This window comes from Molothrus aeneus, chromosome 2 (assembly GCF_037042795.1).
Source record: "Molothrus aeneus isolate 106 chromosome 2, BPBGC_Maene_1.0, whole genome shotgun sequence".
In the NCBI taxonomy this organism is placed as follows: domain Eukaryota; kingdom Metazoa; phylum Chordata; class Aves; order Passeriformes; family Icteridae; genus Molothrus; species Molothrus aeneus.
Window position 1 is genome coordinate 116,304,831 of NC_089647.1, and position 24,751 is coordinate 116,329,581.

The following is a 24,751-nucleotide window of genomic DNA, read 5'->3' on the forward strand; positions in this document are numbered from 1 at the left end:
TTTACAAGAAGACAACAAAATATTTTAATTTCAATCTGCCCCGTGCTATCCAAGTGTATAAAATACCAACTAAGCATCCATTGGAACATTACAAAAATAACCAGAAAAAGCAAGCAGCACACTGGAGTCATGAGGACAGGAGGTGGCAGATCCAACCAGGAACACACTGAGAGCATTCCAAGATTTCCATAGCTCCCACCTCAGGCAGGGGTCAGGTATTATTAAAATGACAAAAGTCAGGTTTATTGATGGTTTGAATTGAAAAGCAGCTCTGCTTTTGGAGGGAACCCAGCAGCAGCCACCTGGGTTTCGACTGCCAAAGTCATGCTTTGATTTTTCATGGAAGAAGGACGGGACAGGAATTATTCCCAGTGTTTTGAACTGAATGTGGTGAGACACAAAGTCCAGCAGTCGTTTGAGAAACATGGAAAAGCCTTGGAAAGGCTTCAAGGCAGTTGTGGCAAACCTACAAAGTTTTTCTCCATGAATTCCTTTCTTTTGGGTGTTGAATGCAGCACGTGGAGCTGAGGGTAACCCAAAATAATCTGATTTTCCTGTGTGTCCAGCTCCAGCAATCCATGGAATCAGCTCTTCTCAACAGCTCCCATGGAGCCAGGGCCACCCAGACACCAGAGCCAGGCTTTGTTCCAGTTCCCAGGGAATGACAATCCAAGCTAGAGCAGGAAATTCAGTATATTCCTGGTCTCCAGGCCCACATTTGCATTCCAGTCAGGAATTCCAGGCCTTCCAGAACACCCTGTTTCCCTGCACCGTGGCCTGGAATGGCTGCACTCTTTTTAAAACAAATATTATTTAAAAAACCAAGGTGTCAACCAGGAATTTCAATCAACATTTGCTTCAATCTCTTCTCACACCAACTGTGGCAAGAGCAAACCAGGAGAGAGCCACAGTTTGAGTCCTAAAAACACAATGAGAGGTTCCAACATCCCTTTTCCAAGACCCCAAGTGGCATTTCCTAGGGATAGCAATTCCTGTCTCCTCCCAAAAAATCCTGACCCCTGTTTCAAGGTGAGGATCTCCAGTTTAAAAAACAGTATTAAAATATTTCTGCCATCTTTCTTCTTTAAAATTTGCATTTAGGAGCCTTTAAACACTGCCATAAAAAAGCCCTAAAGCTTCTCCCACATATTCCCATTGCTTAAATCAGCATTCCTTGGCATTAAGCATTTCATCCCAGCTGAGTTTGGAAGCAAAGCTCAGAAAGTTTGGATTTTTTGATATCCAAAACCAGTAGAAAAAGATCCAAGTGTGCAGCTTGGAGTAGGAATGGACAAGGAAAAGGCACTCCAGCTCTCCTCACTGCTTCCTGGGTGGAATTTTCCAATCCCAAGCAAATCTTTACTCACCAAAAATGCAGATTCAAGTTTCTCCATCAGTTTTTTTTTTTTTCCCACTGGAAAAATCCCCCTGCTTTGAATATGCACCATCAGCATTATTTGAGTCCTTTTTTCCCCCCCTCGAGTCAAAGCTCCCAAACAAATCCTATTGGAGATATAAATTACCCAAACTTAAAATAATTTAAAATCCACGTATTCCAACAACTCTCCTATTGCACGTTTTTCCACTGCTTTGCCAGGTAAAACCCTCTGCAGGAATTCCAAAGGTTAAAATTTTAAAAGCACAACTTCCAGAGCACCAAAAGCAGGTGCTGGAAGAATTGGATCCTGCTGGAAAACGAGTGCCAATAAAACCAAATATAAATATATCATGTATGTACACATCCAGGAGGAATTCTGGGATGCTGAGATAATAAATACTTTGAAACAATTCCCAGATTTCCAGAAATTTGGGAGAAACTCTAGAAAAGAAAGCAAATTACTTGAGAAGACCAAGAAGAAACATGCACAAAACCTAGTGTAAGAAAAAGGGTTAAATTCCCAAAATTCCCATCATCTCTCCAACCCTGTCATCCCAAGGTTTTCCAAACACCCATCAGGGGTGTCACAACAAGGAACCGTCCCCCAGAATCAGCCCAGTTTGTCCCCATAATGTCCCCTTCTCCCATCCTTTGTTCCCAGCACGTGGGGATTCCCTCAGCACAGGGATCAACACTCAGAACTGAGCAGGGAATTCCTTTATCTGCGGCAAACCTGGAATTCTCCTCCCGCAGCTGCTGCGGCCGTGCCCCCGCAGCCGGGCACTTCTCCACTGCAAATCCTTGGAAAAATCCTTGGGAAAAATCCTTGGAAGGGCGGATTTCCTCCGCCAGGAGCGGCGGCCGGGCTGGGCTCAGCTCAGGGAGGCGGGGCTGTAGTCGGGCCGGCGGGTCTGGATGATTTTGGGTTTGGGCTTTTTGGGCTCCTCCTCGGCCTCGCCCTCCTGGTCGCTCTCACACACGTGGACAACCACGCTGGGGGTGGTGGCCGTGGCAGCGTGCAGCTCGTACTTGTCCCCTGAGGGGGGAAAAATGGGAATAAAAATGGGAATTCCTGAGGAAAGGGCACCTGGGGGATTTCCAGAGGGGATTTAGGGGGGGAATTCCTGAGGAAATGGGACATGGTGAATTTCAATGAGGTTTTTAGTGAGGAATTTCTGAGGAAAGGGCACCTGGGGACTGCTCCATGTGGGGAACTCCTGAGGAAAGGGCACCTGGGGGCTTTTCCATGTGGGGAATTCCTGAGGAAAGGGCACCTGAGGGGGTTTTAATGGCGCTTTTAGGTGGGGTATTCCTTAGGAAATGTCACCTGGGGGCTTTTCCATGGGGGAAATCCCTGAGGAGATGTCACATGGGGGCCTTTCCATGTGGGGAACTCTTGAGGAAAGGGCAGCTGGGGGGTTTTTAATGGGGGTTTTAGGTGGGGAATTCCTGAGGAAAGGGCACCTGAGGGGGTTTTAATGGGATTTTTAGGTGGGGTGTTCCTGAGGAAATGTCACTTGAGGGCTTTTCCAGGGGATTTTTAGGTGGGGTATTCCTGAGGAAAGGGCACCTGGGGGCTCTTCCATGGGGATTTAGGTAGGGAATTCCTGAGGAAATGGGACATGGTGACTTTTTAATGGGGTTTTTAGGTGGGGTATTCCTTAGGAAATGTCACCTGGGGGCTTTTCCAGGGGGGAAATCCCTGAGGAAATGTCACATGGGGGCCTTTCCATGTGGAGAACTCTTGAGGAAAGGGCAGCTGGGAGGGTTTTAATGGGGTTTTTAGGCGGGGTATTCCTGAGGAAAGGGCACCTGGGAGCTTTTCCAGGGGGTTTTTAGGGAGAGAATTCTTGAGGAAATTTGGGGTTTGGGCTTTTTGGGCTCCTCCTCGGCCTCGCCCTCCTGGTCGCTCTCACACACGTGGACAACCACGCTGGGGGTGGTGGCCGTGGCAGTGTGGAGCTCGTACTTGTCCCCTGAGGGGGGAAAAATGGGAATAAAAATGGGAATTCCTGAGGAAAGGGCACCTGGAGGGGTTTTAATGGGGTTTGTAGGTGGGGAATTCCTGAGGAAATGGGACGTGGTGAATTTCAATGAGGTTTTTAGTGAGGAATTTCTGAGGAAAGGTCACCTGGGGACTGCTCCATGTGGGGAACTCCTGAGGAAAGGGCACCTGGGGGCTTTTCCATGTGGGGAATTCCTGAGGAAAGGGCACCTGGAGGATTTCCAGAGGGGATTTAGGGGGGGAATTCCTGAGGAAATGGGACATGGTGACTTTTTAATGGGGTTTTTAGGTGGCGTATTCCTTAGGAAATGTCACCTGGGGGCTTTTCCAGGGGGCAAATCCCTGAGATGTCACCTGTGGGCTTTTCCATCTGGGGTATTCCTGAGGAAAGGGAACCTGGGAGCTTTTCCAGGGGTTTTTTAGGGGGGGAATTCTTGAGGAAATGGGACATGGTGACTTTTTAATGGGGTTTTTAGTAAGGAATTTCTGAGGAAATGTCACCTGGGGGCTTTTCCATGTGGGGAATTCCTGAGGAAAGGGCACCTGGGGGGATTTTAATGGGGTTTTTAAGTGGGGTATTCCTGAGGAAAGGGCACCTGCGGGCTTCTCCAGAGGGGATTTCTGGAGGGAATTGCTGAGGAAAGAGGACATGGTGACTTTTTAGTGGGGTTTTTAGGTGGGGAATTCCTGAGGAAAGGTCACCTGGGGGCTTTTCCATGGTGGAGAATTCCTGAGGAGATGGGACATGGTGACTTTTCAATGGGTTTTTTTAGAAAATGTGACATGGTGATTTTTCAGGGAGGAGAATTCCTTAGGAAATGGAACATGGTGAATTTTTAATAAGGTTTTTAGGTGGGGAATTCCTTAGGAAATGGAACTTGGTTACTCTTTAATGGGGTTTTTAGGTGGGAAAACTCCATAGGAAATGCTCAGTAACAGGGGAAAATGACCAATTTTTAATGCTTGGAAAGGCCTAAAATATTTGTTTTAAAGTTTCTTTTTTGTTTTCATAAAATTTGGAAGGAAAACTTGGAGTAAAGGAACAGCAGCATGGAGCAGCTCTGAACTCCCACAAAAACTGAGGCTGCTGTGTTATTTATTCATCTTTTAGTTATTTATTCCAAGTGTTCCATCAAAAACAACTTCTGCTTCCAAAATCCATTGTAGGGAAATAAAACCTCTGATAAAAACATTTCATAATAAATTATTAAATTTATCATGACATAATAAAATATTATATTATTAATATAATATATATTATTAATATATAATAATAAATATTTTAAGAATATTTAATTAGGAGGATTCTTGATGGGAAGTTTTAAATCCCAACATGCAGGAGCTCAAAGTTGTGCCCTGCCCTTTTCTCCATCCTTTACAATTGCCTAAGTTTGGAGGTGAACAGGAATTTAAAAAATCCTCCAGTAAAATGAATCTGACACAGTTTTCATTCTCTTGAATCTTATTAATGAGAATAATTATTCTCATATAATAAGAGTAATTTAATTCTGTTCAATGTTATTAAATGTGACCATTTTTCTCTCCCCTAAAATTAATAATACTGCCCCAAAGAGGTTAAATCTGAGCTGGATTTAAGATTAATTTGCACCAATTCTCATGGATAAGTTGTATAAAATATGGGAGAAAAGGGAAATCCAGGGATATGATCATTAATCACTGGGGAAAGGAGGGGCAGGCATTTATCCCTTTGAAATTCCAAGGAATTTTAGGCTCATACTGACAATTCCTCCTACATTCAGTAGCAGTTTTCTCCTCTGAGGAAAACAGAAATGAAAATAAGTATAAATGAAAATAAGCAGAAAATATAAATAGAAAGAAAAATAAAGAAAATAGAATTAGAAATTAAAAAAATAAATAGAAATAGAAAATAAGTATAGAAAGAAAATATAAATAGGAATAAAAATAAATGGAAATAAAATATAAACAGAAATAAAATAAAAATGGAAATAAAAAGAAATAGAACTAAAATATAAATAGAAATTAAAATAAACAAATAAAATATAAATAGAAATTAAAATAAACAAATTAAATATAAATAGAAATAAAATTAATGGAATAAAAATAAAAACAAAATAGAAATAGAAATAAAATATAAATGGAAATAGAAAGAAATAGAACTACAATGTAAATAGAAAGAAAATATAAATAGAACTAAAATATAAATAGAAAGAAAAACAAAGAGAAAATGTAAATAGAACTAAAAATAAATAGAAATAAAACAAAATAGAAACAGAAATAAAAATAAACAGAAAGAAAATATAAATAGAAAGAAAAACAAATAGAAAGAAAAAATAAAGAGAAATAAAAATTTCTTGGGAAAGTTTTAGAAATCTGGGAAGTTTTGAGGTGTTTTCCTCCACCAAAATTCTGGTTTTTCCACCTTCTTACCTGGTCCTAGCTTGGAAATTGCATATAAAAGGTCGTAGTTAATGACTGGAGTGGCATCCTCCACTTGTTTCCAGTCCACAGGAGGAGAGGCAGGAGGGGAGATCAGGAACTGCTTGTCTGGGTTTGGGGGGGCCAGGTGGGAGCTCCCGATGTGCAAAGTCTGCAAGAGAAACCAGAGAATCCCAAAGTGTCCCTGCATCCCTGAATTCCTGAATGCTGCATTCCTATATCCCTGCATCCCTGAATGCCTGAATGCTGCATTCCTATATCCCTGCATCCCTGAATTCCTGAATCCCTGCACCCCTGAATGCCCAAATCCCTGCATCCCTGAATTCCTGAATCCCTGCACCCCTGAACGCCAAATCCCTGCATCCCTGAATGCCCAAATCCCTGCATCCCTGAATTCCTGAATCCCTGAATACCTGCACCCCTGAATGCCCAAATCCCTGCATCCCTGAATTCCTGAATCCCAGCACCCCTGAACGCCAAATCCCTGCATCCCTGAATTCCTGAATCCCTGAATACCTGCACCCCTGAATGCCCAAATCCCTGCATCCCTGAATTCCTGAATCTCTGCATCCCTGCATGCCTGAACCCCTGAATGCCTGCACCCCTCAATCCCCAAATTTCTGCATTCCTGCACCCCTCAATCCCTGCATTCCTGCACCCCTCCATCCCTTATCCCTGCATGCCTGCAACCTTGAATGGCTGCACCCCTGCATGCCTGAATCCCTGCATCCCTCAATCCCCAAACTCCTGCATCCCTGAATCTCTGCACTGTTGGGGAAGATGAAACAGGAAAGCCTTATCAATATGATTGTCTGGTAAAAGATTGTGAGAACATGGAAACTATAAGTGAGATTGAAATGAAAGCAAGCTTTGAGATCCCTCAGTTACTGAACAACTGGAAAACAATGGTGTGGCCACTGAAGGTGATCCCCTTTTGATGGAACAACACCCTCTGCTTGCAGACAGCTCCAGGGGTCAGAGCAGACCCTGCAGCTTGGCAGAGGGGCCCAAAGAGGAGTTTGTAGGGTTTAAAATGTAACACAGTGTGGAAATGTAATGATTCTTATAGGCTGTATGGAAATGCTATGGGATTTGTATCTTGTACTAGATTAGTAGAATATTCAACACAGATTTATGGTATTGGAATGGGAACCTCGCCCTCTTACCTTTTTACTCTCTCATCCTCTCTCCCCCTCTCTTCTCTCAGGCCTGCTCTGAGCTGTGTCTGGCAGCTCCAGCAGGGCCCTGCCCCCAGGCCCTTTGCAATAAACCCCAAGTTCCAGCCCTGGCTGCAGGGATCTCTCATCTCCATCCATCCCAACCATCCTACCCCCTGATGCTCCTACACTGCACCCCTGCATTCCTCAATCCCTGCACCCCTGCATCCTTTCATCCCTGTATCCCTGCACCCCATAATCCCTGCACCCCATAATCCCTGCATCCTTTCATCCCTGTATCCCTGCACCCCGTAATCCCTGCATCCTTTCATCCCTGCATCCCCTCATCCCGGGGCTGTCGTGCCCTGCCCGGCACTCAGGGTGGCAGCACCAGCCAGGGCACAGCTCTGAGGGAAATTCCAACGGGATGTTCTTCCCTGAAAACCAAACCTCTGCCCTTCCACACCTCCAGGACACAGCTCTGAGGGAAATTCCACTGGGATGTTCTTTCCTGAAAACCAAACCTCTGCCCTTCCACACCTCCAGCAGGACAGGGCCTCTAAGGCCTCGTGACAAATGGTGCTGGGAGTCATCCTCAAAAGTGGGAGTGGAGAGAATTCCAGCAGGGATAAAAATAATCTGGATCATGGGGGGCATCCAACACTTCTGGATTTGTTTTCCCACTCAATTTTCAGAGGGAAAAGCAGCTGGAAAAGCAGCTGGAAAAGCAGCCTGATTGCCAGAGCCCAAGAGCAGGGAGCTCCAGAGCTGCTCAGGGGGAAATCCCCAAGACTGGGATGGGCAGGGAGAGCCTGGAATGGGCAGCTCTGAGCCAGGAATGTGCAGCTCCAGAGGCTGGAATGTGCAGCTACAACCCGGGAATGGGCAGATCCAGAGCCTGGAATGGGCAGATCCAACCCTGGAATGGGCAGACCCAGAGCCTGGAATGGGCACAGCCAGCCCCTGGAATGGGCACATCCAGCCCTGGAATGGGCACAGCCAGAGCCTGGAATGGGCACAGCCAGCCCCTGGAATGGACAGACCCAGAGCCTGAAATGGGCACATCCAGCCCCTGAAATGGGCACATCCAGCCCTGGAATGGGCACAGCCAGCCCCTGGAATGGGCACATCCAGCCCCTGAAATGGGCACAGCCAGCCCCTGGAATGGGCACATCCAGAGCCTGGAATGGGCACAGCCAGCCCCTGGAATGGGCACATCCAGCCCCTGGAATGGGCACATCCAGCCCTGGAATGGGCACAGCCAGCCCCTGGAATGGGCACATCCAGCCCTGGAATGGGCACAGCCAGCCCCTGGAATGGGCACATCCAGCCCCTGAAATGGGCACAGCCAGCCCCTGGAATGGGCACATCCAGAGCCTGGAATGGGCACAGCCAGCCCCTGGAATGGGCACATCCAGCCCCTGGAATGGGCACAGCCAGCCCCTGGAATGGGCACAGCCAGCCCCTGGAATGGGCACAGCCAGCCCCTGGAATGGGCACAGCCAGCCCCTGGAATGGGCACAGCCAGCCCCTGAAATGGGCACATCCACACCCTGGAATGGGCACAGCCAGCCCCTGGAATGGGCACAGCCAGCCCCTGGAATGGGCACAGCCAGAGCCTGAAATGGGCACATCCAGCCCTGGAATGGGCACATCCAGCCCCTGGAATGGGCACAGCCAGCCCCTGGAATGGGCACAGCCAGAGCCTGGAATGGGCACAGCCAGAGCCTGGAATGGGCACATCCAGAGTCTGGAATGGGCACAGCCAGAGCCTGGAATGGGCACATCCAGCCCCTGGAATGGGCAGATCCAACCCTGGAATGGGCACAGCCAGCCCCTGGAATGGGCACAGCCAGCCCCTGGAATGGGCACATCCAGCCCCTGGAATGGGCACAGCCAGAGCCTGGAATGGGCACATCCAGAGTCTGGAATGGGCACAGCCAGAGCCTGGAATGGGCACAGCCAGCCCCTGGAATGGGCACATCCAGCCCCTGAAATGGGCACATCCAGCCCTGGAATGGGCACATCCAGCCCTGGAATGGGCACAGCCAGCCCCTGGAATGGGCACATCCAGCCCCTGAAATGGGCACAGCCAGCCCCTGGAATGGGCACATCCAGAGCCTGGAATGGGCACAGCCAGCCCCTGGAATGGGCACATCCAGCCCTTGGAATGGGCACATCCAGCCCTGGAATGGGCACAGCCAGCCCCTGGAATGGGCACATCCAGCCCTGGAATGGGCACAGCCAGCCCCTGGAATGGGCACAGCCAGCCCCTGAAATGGGCACAGCCAGCCCCTGGAATGGGCACATCCAGAGCCTGGAATGGGCACAGCCAGCCCCTGGAATGGGCACAGCCAGCCCCTGGAATGGGCACATCCAGCCCCTGGAATGGGCACAGCCAGCCCCTGGAATGGGCACAGCCAGCCCCTGGAATGGGCACAGCCAGCCCCTGGAATGGGCACATCCACACCCTGGAATGGGCACAGCCAGCCCCTGGAATGGGCACAGCCAGCCCCTGGAATGGGCACAGCCAGAGCCTGAAATGGGCACATCCAGCCCTGGAATGGGCACATCCAGCCCCTGGAATGGGCACAGCCAGCCCCTGGAATGGGCACAGCCAGAGCCTGGAATGGGCACAGCCAGAGCCTGGAATGGGCACATCCAGAGTCTGGAATGGGCACAGCCAGAGCCTGGAATGGGCACATCCAGCCCCTGGAATGGGCAGATCCAACCCTGGAATGGGCACAGCCAGCCCCTGGAATGGGCACAGCCAGCCCCTGGAATGGGCACATCCAGCCCCTGGAATGGGCACAGCCAGAGCCTGGAATGGGCACATCCAGAGTCTGGAATGGGCACAGCCAGAGCCTGGAATGGGCACAGCCAGCCCCTGGAATGGGCACATCCAGCCCCTGAAATGGGCACATCCAGCCCTGGAATGGGCACATCCAGCCCCTGGAATGGGCACATCCACACCCTGGAATGGGCACAGCCAGAGCCTGGAATGGGCACAGCCAGCCCCTGGAATGGGCACATCCAGCCCCTGGAATGGGCACAGCCAGCCCCTGGAATGGGCACAGCCAGCCCCTGGAATGGGCACATCCAGCCCCTGGAATGGGCACAGCCAGCCCCTGGAATGGGCACAGCCAGCCCCTGGAATGGGCACAGCCAGCCCCTGGAATGGGCACATCCAGCCCTGGAATGGGCACATCCACACCCTGGATCCCCCAGGGACTCCCTGGGTGCTGGCAGAGGAGCCTCCCCCAGCCCTTTAAATTCTTGGAATGTTCTCATTCCCATCCAAGGTTATCAAAAAAAGGGAAATATCAACAGCCTCTAAATGTGTGGAGCTCTGGAACAGCCCTGGATTCTCTAATTAATCTGACAAAAAAAGACCATGAAGGAATTCTGGGATGCTGGGATAATAAATACTTTGAAACAATTCCCAGATTTCCAGAAATTTGGGAGAAACTCTAGAAAAGAAAGCAAATGACTTGAGAAGACCAAGAAGAAACATGCACAAAACCCAGTGTAAAAAAAGGGTTAAGTTCCCAAAATTCCCATCATCTTTCCAACCCTTTTATCCCAAACCCAAAATTTAACCCCAAATTTGGGGTTTTCCAGCTTGGAAAAAGAAATCCTCCACATCAGCTGGAGGACTGATGGGAGTCAGAACAAGGAAAGCTTTAATGCCCCAAGGATAATCCCAACAAGCTTTTTTTACCTGAGCAAAATAGAGTCTGAGCTCTTTTCCAAGGAATTCTGTCTTGTCCAGCTGGATCCTGGCATCTGCTGCAGACAAAGGGTTGCTGAAGTTTATTCTCACTCTTTTGAAGCTCTTGAAATACTGGAAGGTGAGGTCCCTGTCATAGGGCCGGAACAGGGATTCAAACTTGGCCTGGAGAGAGAGGAGCAGAAGAGAAAATCAGCATTAAACGCTAATAAAGAAATTAATTTTAAATGAGAAGTTATTCATAAGGGCAAACTACCACTCTTGAATGCTGATTATTGTAACAGCTTTGTTTATTTTCCTTTTTCTTTCTAGAATGAAGTTTTCTACCTTATCCCTTACTTCTCTGTATCCTCAAAATACATCATTATTATTATTATTGATAAATGATATTATCACTTATTATATTATTATCAGAAATTAATGTTGGACCAAACACTCTAATTTAGCTACAGAAGACATTGAAATGTTTCTTAGAAAATTAATACCCAAAAACCTTGAAAAGAAAACTCTGCCAAGCCTTTGCCCAAATGTGCAAATTTCAATGGAACCACCACAAGTTCTCACAGAGAAACATAAAAAAAATCCTGATTTTCAAGCTAAATGTGATTTTCTGCAGTGACTCAGCACAAAGAATGAAGTCCATGAAGATCTCCTGCTTTCCTGCTATTTTAAATTTAATTTATGGAAAGTGCTTCCAGTGTCCCTGCAGGATTCCAGGCCAAGAGAGACACAAGAGGAGGCTCTGGAGCTGCCAGGCCCTTCCCAAGGCTTTTATTCCAATGGATTCAAACTGGGGAAATTTCCAGGTATTTTCTCTCCCTAAAAGCTTCCCAGAAACTCAGGATAAAGCCACAATAAACATCATTCCATTGAGGGCTTTTTTACTACAATATTTTGAATTAGTAGGAGGAAAAAAGCAGGGAAATTACGTAAGAAGGCAGAAATTAATTCAGAATTTCATCTTCCTCCATGAGAAGCTCCACTTCACACACTCACCACAGCTGGGTATAAAACCATTCCATTCAAAGGGATTTTAAAATCAGAGCTGTTCTGCTTCTGCAACTTGTGCAGAATGAGCTCTGAAACAGGAGCAGGACCCTCCCCACACAGAGCTGGAGTTTGGGAGCCTCAGAGCTGAGATGGAACCATGGAAAATACACCCAAAAATTCCATTTCCAAGTTCTCATTCTGTATTTAAAGAGAGAGAGATCTGGGGTTTGGGGTTTTTTTGTGTTGGTCTGGGGTTTTTTAATATTTATTTATTTATTTATATGATTACAGAGCTCAGAAATGTCACTTTATCACTATGACACTTTAAAAAAAAAAGTTATTTTTGTCCTTAAGGTATCTTAGCAGTAACAGCTCACTGTATCAGGACTGATAAGTACTTTATATTCTTTTATATGTACATTATTATTTATTTCATATTGCAAATCAGCTAAATACAGATCCAAGAGGATTTCTTATAGTTTTACCAGGAAAAAAAAAAATCCCAGGAGAAGTATCAAATGGATTAAAAATTCATTGATCTTGCTACCAAAATCAGTAAAGGAAGAGCAGCATGGAGCAGCTCTGAACTCCCACACAAACTGAGGCTGCTGTGTTATTTATTCATTTATTTACTTATTTATTCCAAGTGTTCCATCAAAAACAACCTCTGCTTCCAAAACCCATTGCAGGGAAATAAAACCTCTGATAAAAACATTTCATAATAAATTATTAAGAATATTTAATGAGGATTCCTGACGGGAAGTTTTAACTCCCAACATGCGGGAGCTCAAAGTTGTGCCCTGCCCTTTTCTCCAAAACCAGGATTACAGAATTCACAGGATCACAAGGCTGGAAGAGACCTTCAAGGCCACTGAGCCCAACCTGTTCTGTCCCCGGACACCTCCCCTGAACCCTGGCACATCCAGGCTTCGTTAAACACACCCAGGGACGGGGACTCCACCTCCTCCCTGGGCAGCCATTCCAGAACTGATTGAATATTTGCTGAAAATTCAGAATACATCACACAGTCCAAGAAGTCTGGAGGGAAACTTGAGACAATTTTTCCAACCACAGAGAGCTAAAACAGAATAATTCCCAGAGTTGGAATCATTCCCATCAGAGCAGCCTGCTGCAGGCTCCCAAGCTCCAAGACTTTTATGGCAAACTGTCCCTGGCACATTTTCTGAACAATCCCTTCACCTGGATTCTTCTCCTGGGAAGCTGAGAAGCCTCAGAGAAAAAGGAAAACAATAATTATCTCCTTTGCTTCTCCTGTGTTTGCTGCTTTGGAACGTGGCTGGAGATTGTTTATCCAACAGGTGAATTGTTTTTACTTTATAACCAATCACAGTCAGGCTGGGTCAGGACTCTGAGGAGTCAGCCACGAGTTTTTAATTAGTATCTTGTTAAGCCTTCTGTCTGTATCCTTTCTCTGTTCTTTAGTACAGTTTTAGTATAGCATTCTTTAATATAATGGAATATAATGGAATGGAATATAATGGAATATAATAGAATTAGTATAACAGATTTAATATAATATAATAGAATGAGTACAACAGAATTAATATAATTAATATAACGTAATAATAAATCAGCCTTCTAAGAACATGGATTCAGGTTCTCAATTCTCCTCTGTCCTGGGACCCAGCAAACACCACAGCAAACTGCAGAGTGCAAGCAGCCCCTCCGGAGTGGAGCTGCCAGAAAAACCCCAAAAACCCAAACCTACCCTGGTTTCTGGCTGGGTGAAGAGCTGCCCATCGGCCACGAGTTTTTAATTAGTATCTTGTTAAGCCTTTGTCTGTATCCTTTCTCTGTTCTTTAGTATGGTTTTAGTATAGCATTCTTTAATATAATAGAATGTAATATAATGGAATGGAATGGAATACAATGGAATGGAATGGAATAGAATTAATATAATAGAATTAATAAATATAATAGAATTAATATAATAATAAATCAGCCTTCTAAGAACATGGATTCAAGTTCTCAATTCTCCTCTGTCCTGGGACCCAGCAAACACCACAGCAAACTGCAGAGTGCAAGCAGCCCCTCCGGAGTGGAGCTGCCAGAAAGACCCCAAAAACCCAAACCTACCCTGGTTTCTGGCTGGGTGAAGAGCTGCCCATCGGCCAGGCAGGCGATGAGCGAGCCGAAGCTGTAGTGGAAGTTACGGAAATGCATTTTTGGGGCCGGCCCCCGGCGATCCCGCAGCGATCGCGGCTGCTCGGGAGCCGCGGCTGCCGCTCGCAGCGCTTATAAAGCAAAGCACAGCAGAGCCAGCCCAGCCCCTGGTGACAGAAAAGCTCTCAGAGCATCCTGTGGGTGACAGCGAATTCCTGAGCATGCTTGGGAACACAATGTAAGCGGCACTGGAAAGAGGTGACGTCAGTAATTAGTCAGCTTCCCTCTGCTAATTACCGGGAGCATGGAAAATGCGGCTGAGCCGAGCAGGGCAGCTGCTGCCCGGGCTCTTGCAGCATAGTTTCCACTGGCAGTAATTCCATGCAGCTCCCACTCCACGCATGGAAAATGTTCCTGCCTTGGCAGAATGCTCCAGGAATGGGCTGGGGAGAGGGCAGCAGGAAAAATGTCTGATTCTGACGCTCCGGGGATGGGACAGAAATCCCTCAGCTCATTCTTGTTCCACTCAAGAGCCACAGGTGGAAACTCTCTGGGAATGGGGAGAAGGCAGCAGGAAAAATCTGATTCTGATTCTGTGGGGATGGGACACAAATCCCCCAGACTGGTTCTTGTTCCACCAACAGCCACAGGTGGAAATGCTCCAGGAATGGGAAGGAGGCAGCAGGAAAAATGTCGGATTCTGATTCTGTGGGGATGGGACACAAATCCCTGAACTCACTTCTTGTTCCACTGAAGAGCCAAAGGTGGAAACGTTCTGGGAATGGGCTGGGGAGAAGGCAGCAGGAAAATGCCTGATTCTGATGCTCTGGGGATGGGACACAAATCCCTCAGCTCTTGTTCAGCTCAGTTCTTGTTCCACCAAACAGCCACAGGTGGAAACGTTCTGGGAATGGGCTGCACTGAAGGCAGCAGGGAAAATGCTCTGATTCTCTGGGGATGGGACACAAATCCCTCAGCTTGGTTCTTGTTCCACTCAGCAGCCACAGGTGGAAACATCACCCTGTGTTAAAGGAAAATGCTCCTGCCTTGGCAGGACGCTCCAGGAATGGGCTGGGGAGAAGGCAGCAGGAAAAAATGTCTGATTCTGATGCTCTGGGGGTGGGAAACAAACCCCTCAGCTCTTGTTCAGTTCAGTTCTTGTTCCACCAAACAGCCACAGGTGGAAACGCTCCGGGAATGGGCTGGGGAGAAGGCAGCAGGAAAAATGCTCTGGTTCTGATCTTCTGGGGATGGGACACAAATCCCTGAGCTCAGTTCTCGTTCCACCAACCAGCCACAGGTGGAAATGCAGAGATGGATTTGGGGAAATATTTTCCTGCCATCACAAGGAGGATTCGTTTGGAAGCTTCTTCAAAGCAGCTCTGTGCATTAATTACAGCTCTTGCCTTATTAAACCCTTTCCCAGCCCCACTGAGCAGGGAGGGTTTCTCAGGGCTTGCTTTGTGCTTTTTTTCCTACCAGGAGCCTGCTCAGCAATCTGGGGCCAGGGTTCTTCCAGAACCTGAGACACAGCAGCAGGGAGCAGCTGTGCAACCTGAATTCCTGACAGGTTCTGGGACACCTGAACCCCAAAGCCTTTCCCAAAAAGCAGCACAGAACATGGGTTTTTGTGGGGGTTTTGTGGTCTTTTCTTGTGGATTTTTTTTTTTTTAAAGCAAGAACCTCTATAAAAAGCTCATCACCATTTCAAGTAATTAATGAAGTTTACACTGAAGCTTTCACAAGCTATTTGAAACTCTCCCATGCACTGCAGCTCCAAAATTATAACACAGTCAAAATCTTAAGTGCCTTCAGTTCATTCTGGTTTAACACAGGGCTATGACAGAAGCACCAAGTTTTAGGGAATACCTGCAAACAATGCACAGTGCTAAGTTTAAAACCTGATTTCACCACGATTTAACTACACAAAACTTTTCACATGAAGACCATTCTCCATTTTTAGGGGGTCTACTTGCTAAATCCCCATTTAAAGTCCAACTCTCTGCTGTTCTTAGGTTACCTCAGTGTAAAAGTCACCATAGCATGAAAAGAATACTTAATACAATTTTTTAGAACCTTTTCTTATAAGGCATCACTTAAAAACCCCAGGATCACTGAAATTAGAAAAGCACTTCAAGACTCTCAAGTGCCACCTGTGCCTGAATCATCACCCACCTTGTCCCCAGCCCTGAGGGCCACATCCAGACATTCCTGGGACACCTGCAGGGATGGGGACTCCAAACCCCCCTGGGCAGCCCCTGCCAAGGCCTGAGCACCTTTTCTGGGAAGAATGGGATGAATTCCATCAGTGGGGATGGGGTGAGAGATCCCACACAGAAATCCAGGATTCACAGAGCCCAGGAAACCACTCTGAGCACATCCCAAATCCCGTCCCTGACCTGGAATTTCTGTCAGGTACCCTCAGTCCTGGGGATGTGGAAGGAGCAGGTGTGACTGCACAAAGCAGAGGTCAGGATGCTCACCTGGAAAGAATGGCCATGACTCACCTGAGCACAGAGCAAACAGGCTGCCCACATGCCAGGGAACTGCAGCTCCTGAGAAGAAAGCAGAGCAGGTTCCTGCTCCAAGCTGGCACAGCCTCGGGTCACTGCAGCACCTCTGGGGACATTTCTGTCCCTGGAGCTCATAAGGAGTAAAACAGAAAAAACCTCTCTGATTGCCCTCCTCAAGGCCAGCTGGACATTGCTGAGAGCCAGGGAAAATGACTGCAGAAGCCACCCCTGAATGAGAACTTTGTCAGCTAATCCAGGACTGGAGCCTGGCTAGGAACAACCAAGTGGGTCTGAGAAATGCAAACACTTCACAAAAGAGTTTTTTCACTGTGTTCTCCAGATTTAAATGAAACATTTAAGTTCTACTGACACACACAGTGTTTTTAACTTGGCTTTTTAACACCCCAAAGAATCACTTGTAGTATGGTGCACTTTGTCACTATCATCATTGTTTTTTTGACATGGTTGTGTCCTAAATAATGGAATCACAAAAAGGTTTGGGTTGAAGGGACATTAAAATCACCCAGTGCCACCCCTGCCATGGCAGGGACACCTCCCACTGTCCCCAGTGCCCAGCCTGGCCTTGGGCACTGCCAGGGATGCAGGGCCTGCCCACCCTGCCAGGGAACAATTCCCAAGATCCCACCCAGCCCTGGCCTCCTCCAGCTCAGGCCAGGTCTCTCAGTGTATTAAATAAACCACTTGGAGTTATTAATACCAAACTCAAGCACTTTATCAAAAGGAAAAGCCCCAATTCCCACTGCCCCTGGTGCAGAAGAGCTGTTTGGGGCAGTGGAGCCCTGAGATGATGTGGAAACCACAAGACAAAGTTACAAAAGCCCCAGTGCCCAACATGAGTGCTGCAATGTTCCCTCCTGGAAGGTTTGGTACGCACAGCAAACAACCCTGGCTGGGACAGGACATTGCAACACCTCAGGAGTCCTGGATTTGATGTTCTGATATTATCCCAGGGCAGCTTTTCTGCTCCCTTATCTCCTTTCGGAGAGTTTGCTGCTTCCTGTCCTCTCTTTGAGACAGAACAAGGGCAAAATCACCAGCCCAGGGAGGAGCTGGAGCTGCTGCAGAGAGCCCAGAGGAGGCTCCAGGATGGGCAGAGGGATGGAGCAGCTCTGCTGGGAGGAAAGGCTGGCACAGCTGGGAGTGTTCACCTGCACAGGAGAAGCTTTGGGCTGAGCTCAGGGTGGCCTTGCAGGGCCTGGAGGAGCCCCAGGAAAGCTGGAGAGAGACAATTTCCAGGGCATGCAGGGACAGCACCCAGGGAATGGCCTCACACTGAAAAATTACAGGTTTAGATCAGACATGAGGAACAATTTCCTCCCTGTGAGGGTGGGCAGGGGCTGGGATGGAATTCCCAGAGCAGCTGGGGCTGCCCCTGCATCCCTGGCAGTGCCCAAGGCCAGGCTGGGCACTGGGGACAGTGGGAGGTGTCCCTGCCATGGCAGGGCTGGCACTGGGTGGGCTCTGAGGTCCTTCCCACCCAGACCATTCCATGGTTCCCTGGTGCTGCTGCACTTTGGGAATGAAGGCAAAGGGCTCAGAGCAGTGGGACAGGACAGCAGGGGCACCTCCACCTCCTCAGCTTTCACCTTTGCCTTGGGAGCTGCAGATTCCAGGGCTCACATTCTGGAAGTTGAGCTCTAAAACTGCACACAAGGTGCTCAATCAAAACCTAAAGAGCTCCCAAACACCAAGAGCACCCCAGAGATCCTCCAGCACTGCCCAAGGACAGAAATGTGTCAGAGTCCTTTCTGGGGGGCTGGAAGGACAATCAGAGAGTCCAATAAATAGATGAAATAGTGGGAACACAGAAGGACTGAGGGCCATAATTTGCTCCCCAACTTCATCTCCACATGCAGTGGAACAGGCAAGGCCCAGAATTGAAGGAAGTGAGGCCACAGAAGCAGAAATCAGGCACAAGTCACCAAAAGTGCCAATAACTCCACCAGCAAAGTGAACAAGCAGAGAAGGGAAATGAATGTGAAGTTAAATATGTTGGGAATTCTCTAAGTTGACAGAATTACCCCCAAGAGCCATAAACCAGAACAATCCAGTCCATTCTCCCTCCTCCCTGGCAGGTTTTACAGCTGCCCTTGGAGGTGCTCTCTGTGTAATCCCTGCACTCCCACTCCAGACCTGCTGCTCTTTTCCTATCAACACGCAGCTTCTATTCCTGTCTCCATGTTAATTATCCTGCCCCAGCCCTTCCTCAGGACAGGGATAAACATCTTTGAGTTATCTACAATGAAAATCACACTGGGTTCATTTTCCTGGCACAGCCTTACTCTCATTTTACTGGCTAAAAATGAATCCACATTCCCAACCACTCCCCTGCTCCCGACAAAAATAAAATAGCCCCAAAACAAAAATCATAAATTCCCAGGCTGGTTTGGGTTGGGAGGGACCTCAAAGCCCACCCAGTGCCACCCCTGCCATGGCAGGGACACCTCCCACTGGCCCAGGCTGCTCCAGCCCCAGAGTCCAACCTGGAACTGAACATTCCAGGGATCACAGCTGCTCTGGGCACCTGTGCCAGGGGCTCACTGCCCTCAGAGCGAAGAATTTCTTCCTAAAATTTCTGTAACATGAATACTGGGTGATAATTCTGCCTCCCTTCTCCTCCCTGTGTTTGTGACCTGGGTGTGCTTGGCATTGGAAAAATTTACAGGGCTAAGTCAGAGGCTTGAGTGGGTGTGGAGCTATGCCAGGCATGGTCTGTGCCAGGCTCCCAGAGGAATCTGGGGAGAAAACTGTCCTAAAGTGGGACTGGTCTGTTCTATTTCATGAGAAATCCTGTCAGACTTGCAGGAAGAAATCCTGCCCAGGTTTCCTTCCAGACACCTTTTCCACAGCAGCTGGGGCTGCCCCTGCATCCCTGGCAGTGCCCAAGGCCAGGCTGGGCACTGGGGACAGTGGGAGGTGTCCCTGCCATGGCAGAAGGGCAACACTAAATCATCTTTAAGGTCCCTTCCAACTTAAACCATTCTGTAATTCTGTGACAACTCCTGCTTTGTGGTTATAAAATGCTGTGTTTTAAAGCTACATATTCCAAGTTGTATTTTCTGCATTCCTCAGAAAGATTAAGTGAAATAAATCCATTCCTCCAGCAAGGAAATCATCTGCACAAACCAATAAATCCATTCCTCCAGCAGGGAAATCATCTGCACAAACCAATTTGTTAAGGAGCTCAGAAGCCTGTGGGGTCTCAGAATGAACTGCACAAGGAGCATGTGCAGACTTATTTACAGTAAAGCAATCAGAGCACAGCAACACAAGGCCACAAAAGGGTTTTCCCAATGGCAGCATGCCCTGCTGGAGCCAAGCAATGCCCACAGCCCACGGCAAAGGGGCAGCTCCTGTGCCCAGCTGTGCCCCAGCAAACAGCAGGGCTCACTCAGTGCAGGGGTTTCACCCCTCAGTGCCCAATCTTTGTGCAGTTTGAGCAGCTGGAAGGATCTGATTCCATGGAATTGAAGGCTGGGACTGCTGGGGTTCACCCCTGAGCTTCACTGCAGCATCAGCCTCATTACACGGCTGAGACAACTGAACATGGCAAAGCTCTGTACAGCCAGCAGCAGGCAAAGATTTCTCTGGCCCAGAGGAAAAAAACATCTTTAAAACCTGTTAAAAACTTTCTAGCATATTGCTAAAGCTCACAGACAATTGTTCCAACCAATCACTGAAAGCACACGTACACCTGCTGCACACAATGCCTGCTTGACTTCTTTTTATTAACAACACAAAACTCCATTGTTAAGTTTAAAACCTTCTACTGTCTTTTCAAGCATATTTTTCTGCAGTCTGAAGGCCTATCTTAGCCAAGCCTAAAACTCAAGCTACTCTTTCATGTTCTTGCTTGTTGTACTGTTGTAACTTCTCTGCTGTCAGGCTTTGCAGCTGGCTCTGAGTGCTCTGCTCTTTCTGTTTCTGCCAGAATGTGAATTTCTGCCAGAATGTGAATTGTTTTCACAGCTTCCTGAAAGTCTCCTTACCTTCCCTGTGTTCCCCACAACCTGCCTGGGCTCCACCCAATTATCTGAGTGCTCCTCTCAAAGGAGGAGCCCCTGGTTCTAAAACTCCAGCACTGGGCAATTCTGAGATCTTTTCAAAAATACAGACTGCTAGAAATATCTATCTGAGCATTAATTCAGCACAATGAGCACTGCCCAATGGTACCAGAGATATAAACTCAGCTGACAATGAAAATTGAAAACCACGTGTCTGGGGTGCAGTGGCACCTCTGGTTTAGGCTTCCAGCCATTCCAGGGAAATCTCCTGTTCCAAACAGAAGCAGAGGAATGAGTGCCCATCCTCTAAGATGTCAGGCAAACCCACAGGAAAGCCAGGGGAAAGTTATGAGGATTCTGCACCTTAAGACACAAGACTCAAAGTCAAAACTCAAACACTTTCTAGACCTCAAGTTACAGAGGGATAAATGTCAGTGAGTTTGTAAAAAACTCTGCCTATTTCTACTGTCTTTATTTCTGTTTAAACTCATTAACTGCTTTACTCTCATTCCAAAATTATCTCCAGATAATGTATTTATAGTAGAAAAAGCACATTATGAAACACCTTTTGCAGTAATTGGGTTGGGAGATTAGAAAAGGGAAGGAGAAAGTTCTGGCAAAGTCAATCCAGGAAACATTTCCTTCACCATAGAGAGAGAATTTGGGTCCAGAACATCAAAACAGCCTTCAAGAAGATGCTTTTTAAAAGTCCATGAAAATTCCTGAGGAGGACTGTTCAGCAATAATAAATATAATTAATCCATGAGATGTTGGGGTGAGAGAAAATAAACAGCCAAAGACAACAGAAAAAGCCAAAGATGACAAGAAACCACAACAGAAGTAATCAAGAACATCCCCATGGCCAGCTGCAGTTTCAGGGCTGGTTTTTATTTCTAATTATGGCAGAAAGGAGGAAAGAAGGCAACAGGACAAGAGTCCAGTGTCCAGCTCACCACAGAAGCTGTGCACAGGCCACCCCAGGAAAAGCAAACTCTGCAAAGGGAAGGGCAGGAAATCCTCCAACAGCTCCTCTGCAGCTTGCTGAAGGCTCCTCTAAATATAGCTGCCTATATAAATCCTTCCTCAGAGTGGAGTGAAAAAAGGGGAAGAGGTGGAAATTCTCCAAAGATCACCTCTCTTTGTCAGGAACTATAAAAGGACAAGGGCTTTGAAAACAAAATGGGTTAATAGGGCATTTTTCATACTGGAGAAAAACTATTTCCAGCAGAATTGAAGGAAGTGATTCGTTAAAAATGCTCCTGCAGCCCCCAATGCAAAAAGAGGTTTCTCCCAAGCACTGGGTAACAATGAAATGAAGGAAGCATGGGAGACTCCTACCACTGCAACCAGGAAAAATCAGCTCCACTCTGACCTTTTCAAGGTTATTTCTTTGAATTAATAGCTCAAAGGGGAAAAAACCCATCTAGACAGTAATTAACAGCTCTGTGGAGCTGCAGGATGAAATCATTCAAGTCAGAAAGAAGGGACATGTTCAAACACATCACTCCTGAAGCAAAAAGGGGCTTTGGGTCATTTTGAGTGAGGGGGCACCTTCTGCATGAAGATCTGGCTGTTTTATGGAGGGGGAGCAGCTGTAAAGTTATTTATAAGTGAGACTGAGCAGAGGGAGAGGTGCAGGACAGGGCACAAGCTCCCAGTGGCATTCCTGCATTCCTGGAGCGTGTCCTGCCTGCTCTGCCAGGGAGCACAGCTGGAGCACAGCTGGAGCCCTGCACAGCACCAGGGCTGGGCTGGGCCAGAGCCACCTCTGGGGACCGAGCAGGGACCACACTGCACAGGAATTTAACCCAGAGCTGCTGAAATCCTGACAGGGCCACAAGGAGAACCCTGAGCAGCCCAAACATGGAGGGATGGGAAATGGGAGCTCCCACAAACACAGCCAGGCTGTGACAGCTCCTGAGGGAGGATGGGGGTGAAAGGGACAGGAACAAAACCTCAGGAATCCCAAAATCCCCAAATCCCCGGGGCTGGCCCAGCCCTGCCAGCCCATGCAGTGCCAGCTGTGCCCCATGGGCACCTTGTCCCCAGCCCAGAGCACTCAGTGCCACCTGCAGGGGACACCTGCAGGGCTGGGCACTGCAAAGCTCCCTGGGCAGCCCCTGCCAAGGCCTGAGCTCCCTTTCCATGGGCAAATTGCTGCTGCTGTCCAAGCTGAGCCTGCCCTGGCCCAGCCTGAGGCCGTTCCCTCTGCTCCTGTCCCTGTTCCCTGGGAGCAGAGCCCGACCCCCCCGGCTGTGCCCTCCTGGCAGGGACTTGTGCAGAGCCACAAGGGCCCCTGAGCCTCCTTTGCTCCAGCCCCAGCCCCTGCCCAGCTCCCTCAGGGATTCTGCAGCCCCTGCCCAGCTCCCTCAGGGATTCTGCAGCCCCTGCCCAGCTCCCTCAGGGATTCTCCAGCCCCTGCCCAGCTCCCTCAGGGATTCTCCAGCCCCTGCCCAGCTCCCTCAGGGATTCTGCAGCCCCTGCCCAGCTCCCTCAGGGATTCTGCAGCCCCTGCCCAGCTCCCTCAGGGATTCTCCAGCCCCTGCCCAGCTCCCTCAGGGATTCTCCAGCCCCTGCCCAGCTGTTCTTCTCCCAAGCACAGAGTTCCAGCTGTGCCCCCACAAGGGTCCCCCTAAAAAATTTCCCTAATTCTCCCCAAATGATCCAGCAGTGCCACAATCCAGCCCCACAGCTGACAGGGCTTTGCTCAAACCCCATCCAATGGTAGCCAGGGTGCTCAGAGCTGCCCCAGATCCAGATGTTCCCACAGGAAGCACATCCCTCCCCAGTTCCTGCCTTGCAGCAGCAGCACAGCATAAATGAGATCCAGAACACTGACCCCAAACGTGGCTCATGGTTAAAACAGCCCAGTGCCAACCAGCTGAGATCAGCTTTGCTCTCGTGTATGAGCACTGATGAGGACACAACAGGAGAGGAGCTCTCAGAAGTTCAGTTCTGGGCTGGTTGTGGAAGGCTGGGATCCAGATTCAGATTCCAGAATCCAAAGGAGCCACAAGAACCATGGAGAGAGACAATTTCCAGGGGATGCAGGGACAGCACACAGGGAATGGCCTGAAGCTGGAGGGCAGGGATGGATGAGATTTTGGGAATTGTTCCCTGGCAGGGTGGGCAGGGGCTGGGTTGGAATTCCAGCCCTGGATCCCTGGCAGTGCCCAAGGCCAGGTTGGGCACTGGGGACAGTGGAGCACCTGGGACAGTGGGAGGTGTCCCTGCCATGGCAGGGGTGGCTCTGGGCGGGCTCTGAGGCCCAACTCAAACCATCCCATAATTCCATAACACTGTATGTCTTTGTGGCATTCACATTCTCTAAACAGACAGAGACACAATTCTCTCTCCCAGGATTTTCCTGGGGAAGGCAGTGAGAACCTCAGAGAAGAAGAGGAAACAATTCTTACCTCTAGTCCCTGCTCCTGTTGTTTTGCACACATGGAATGTGTTACAGAAATTGTTCACCTGAAGTAATTTTCAATTAGACACAGGTGAAAGTTGTTTTGATTGATTAGCCAGTCACTCAAAGCTGTGTCTGACTGTCTGGAGACAGTCACAAGTTTTTCTTTAGTATAATATAGTATCTTTTTATTATAATTATAATTATAATTATAATGTAATATTAATGTAATAGAATATAGTTTTAATAAAGTGATTGTTCAGCATTCTGAATCACAGAGTCAGAGCACATTATTCATTGCATGGAGAATGCCCTGATATGGTAAATCTCCAAAATATTTATCTGTGGAAGAGGTTTTACAGGAACTGCTGTGAGCCACACAGAAGTTTGATCAGAGGATCCGTGTCTACCCCTGAAAGAATTTCCTACCAAGGTCATTGACACAGAAACCAAGAAAGAAGGAGAAATAAGAGAAACCTGAGAAACCTGCACCTGCCCGTTGCAATGAGCACTTTGTCTTTCCTGAGCAATGAGTAAAATGTAAGCTTAGGAGTTTTGTGAGAATATATAAAAACCATCCCTGCTAGAATAAAACCAGCTCTGAAGCCTTCTGAAAATGGAATGTTGCTTTCTATTGTCTCCATCACAACTACAACATATATCCACTTCATAATCCATATATCCACTTTCTCAGGCAAGAAAGAAGGGATGTTCAAACACACCACTCCTGAAGCAAAGAGGGGCTTTGGATCATTATTTCTTGAGTGAAACCTTCATCATGTTAGAGTAAGAGCCTGATGTCAGCATCCCAGTCTTTTAAATATTCCTTGAGGATAAAACAATATCTCTTTGGCCTGCTGGCTTGATGACACACACACACTGATCACCACAGCAGCACCAAAAGGCAGGTGGAAATTGTAGCTCAAGATGAATCCATCTTCACTGAAACTTTTCTGAGACCAAAGAAGTCAAGATATTTTTACCTCACTCTGTACATTCCAG

The 24,751-nt window shown here is 47.9% G+C and overlaps 1 protein-coding gene across 3 annotated transcripts in view; it reads right to left on the bottom strand.

Moving 5' to 3' along the window:
* Nucleotides 1–24,751, bottom strand: part of RCAN1 (regulator of calcineurin 1) — a 48,330-nt gene continuing 23,579 nt past the window's right edge. The window contains exons 2-5 of one of the 3 annotated variants that reach the window (XR_010783224.1): nt 10,680–10,853; nt 5,793–5,952; nt 2,611–3,354; nt 2,470–2,568 (exon numbers count right to left, since the gene is read on the bottom strand). Coding sequence is in view for 2 of the 3 variants with exons in the window: in XM_066545572.1 (XP_066401669.1) it covers nt 3,161–3,354; nt 5,793–5,952; nt 10,680–10,853 (528 nt within the window). In the remaining variant the exon portion in view is untranslated. Of the gene's footprint in view, nt 2,415–2,461; nt 3,355–5,792; nt 5,953–10,679; nt 10,854–24,751 lie in introns of those variants that run through there. The other 2 variants (XM_066545573.1, XM_066545572.1) reach the window with 2 other exon arrangements.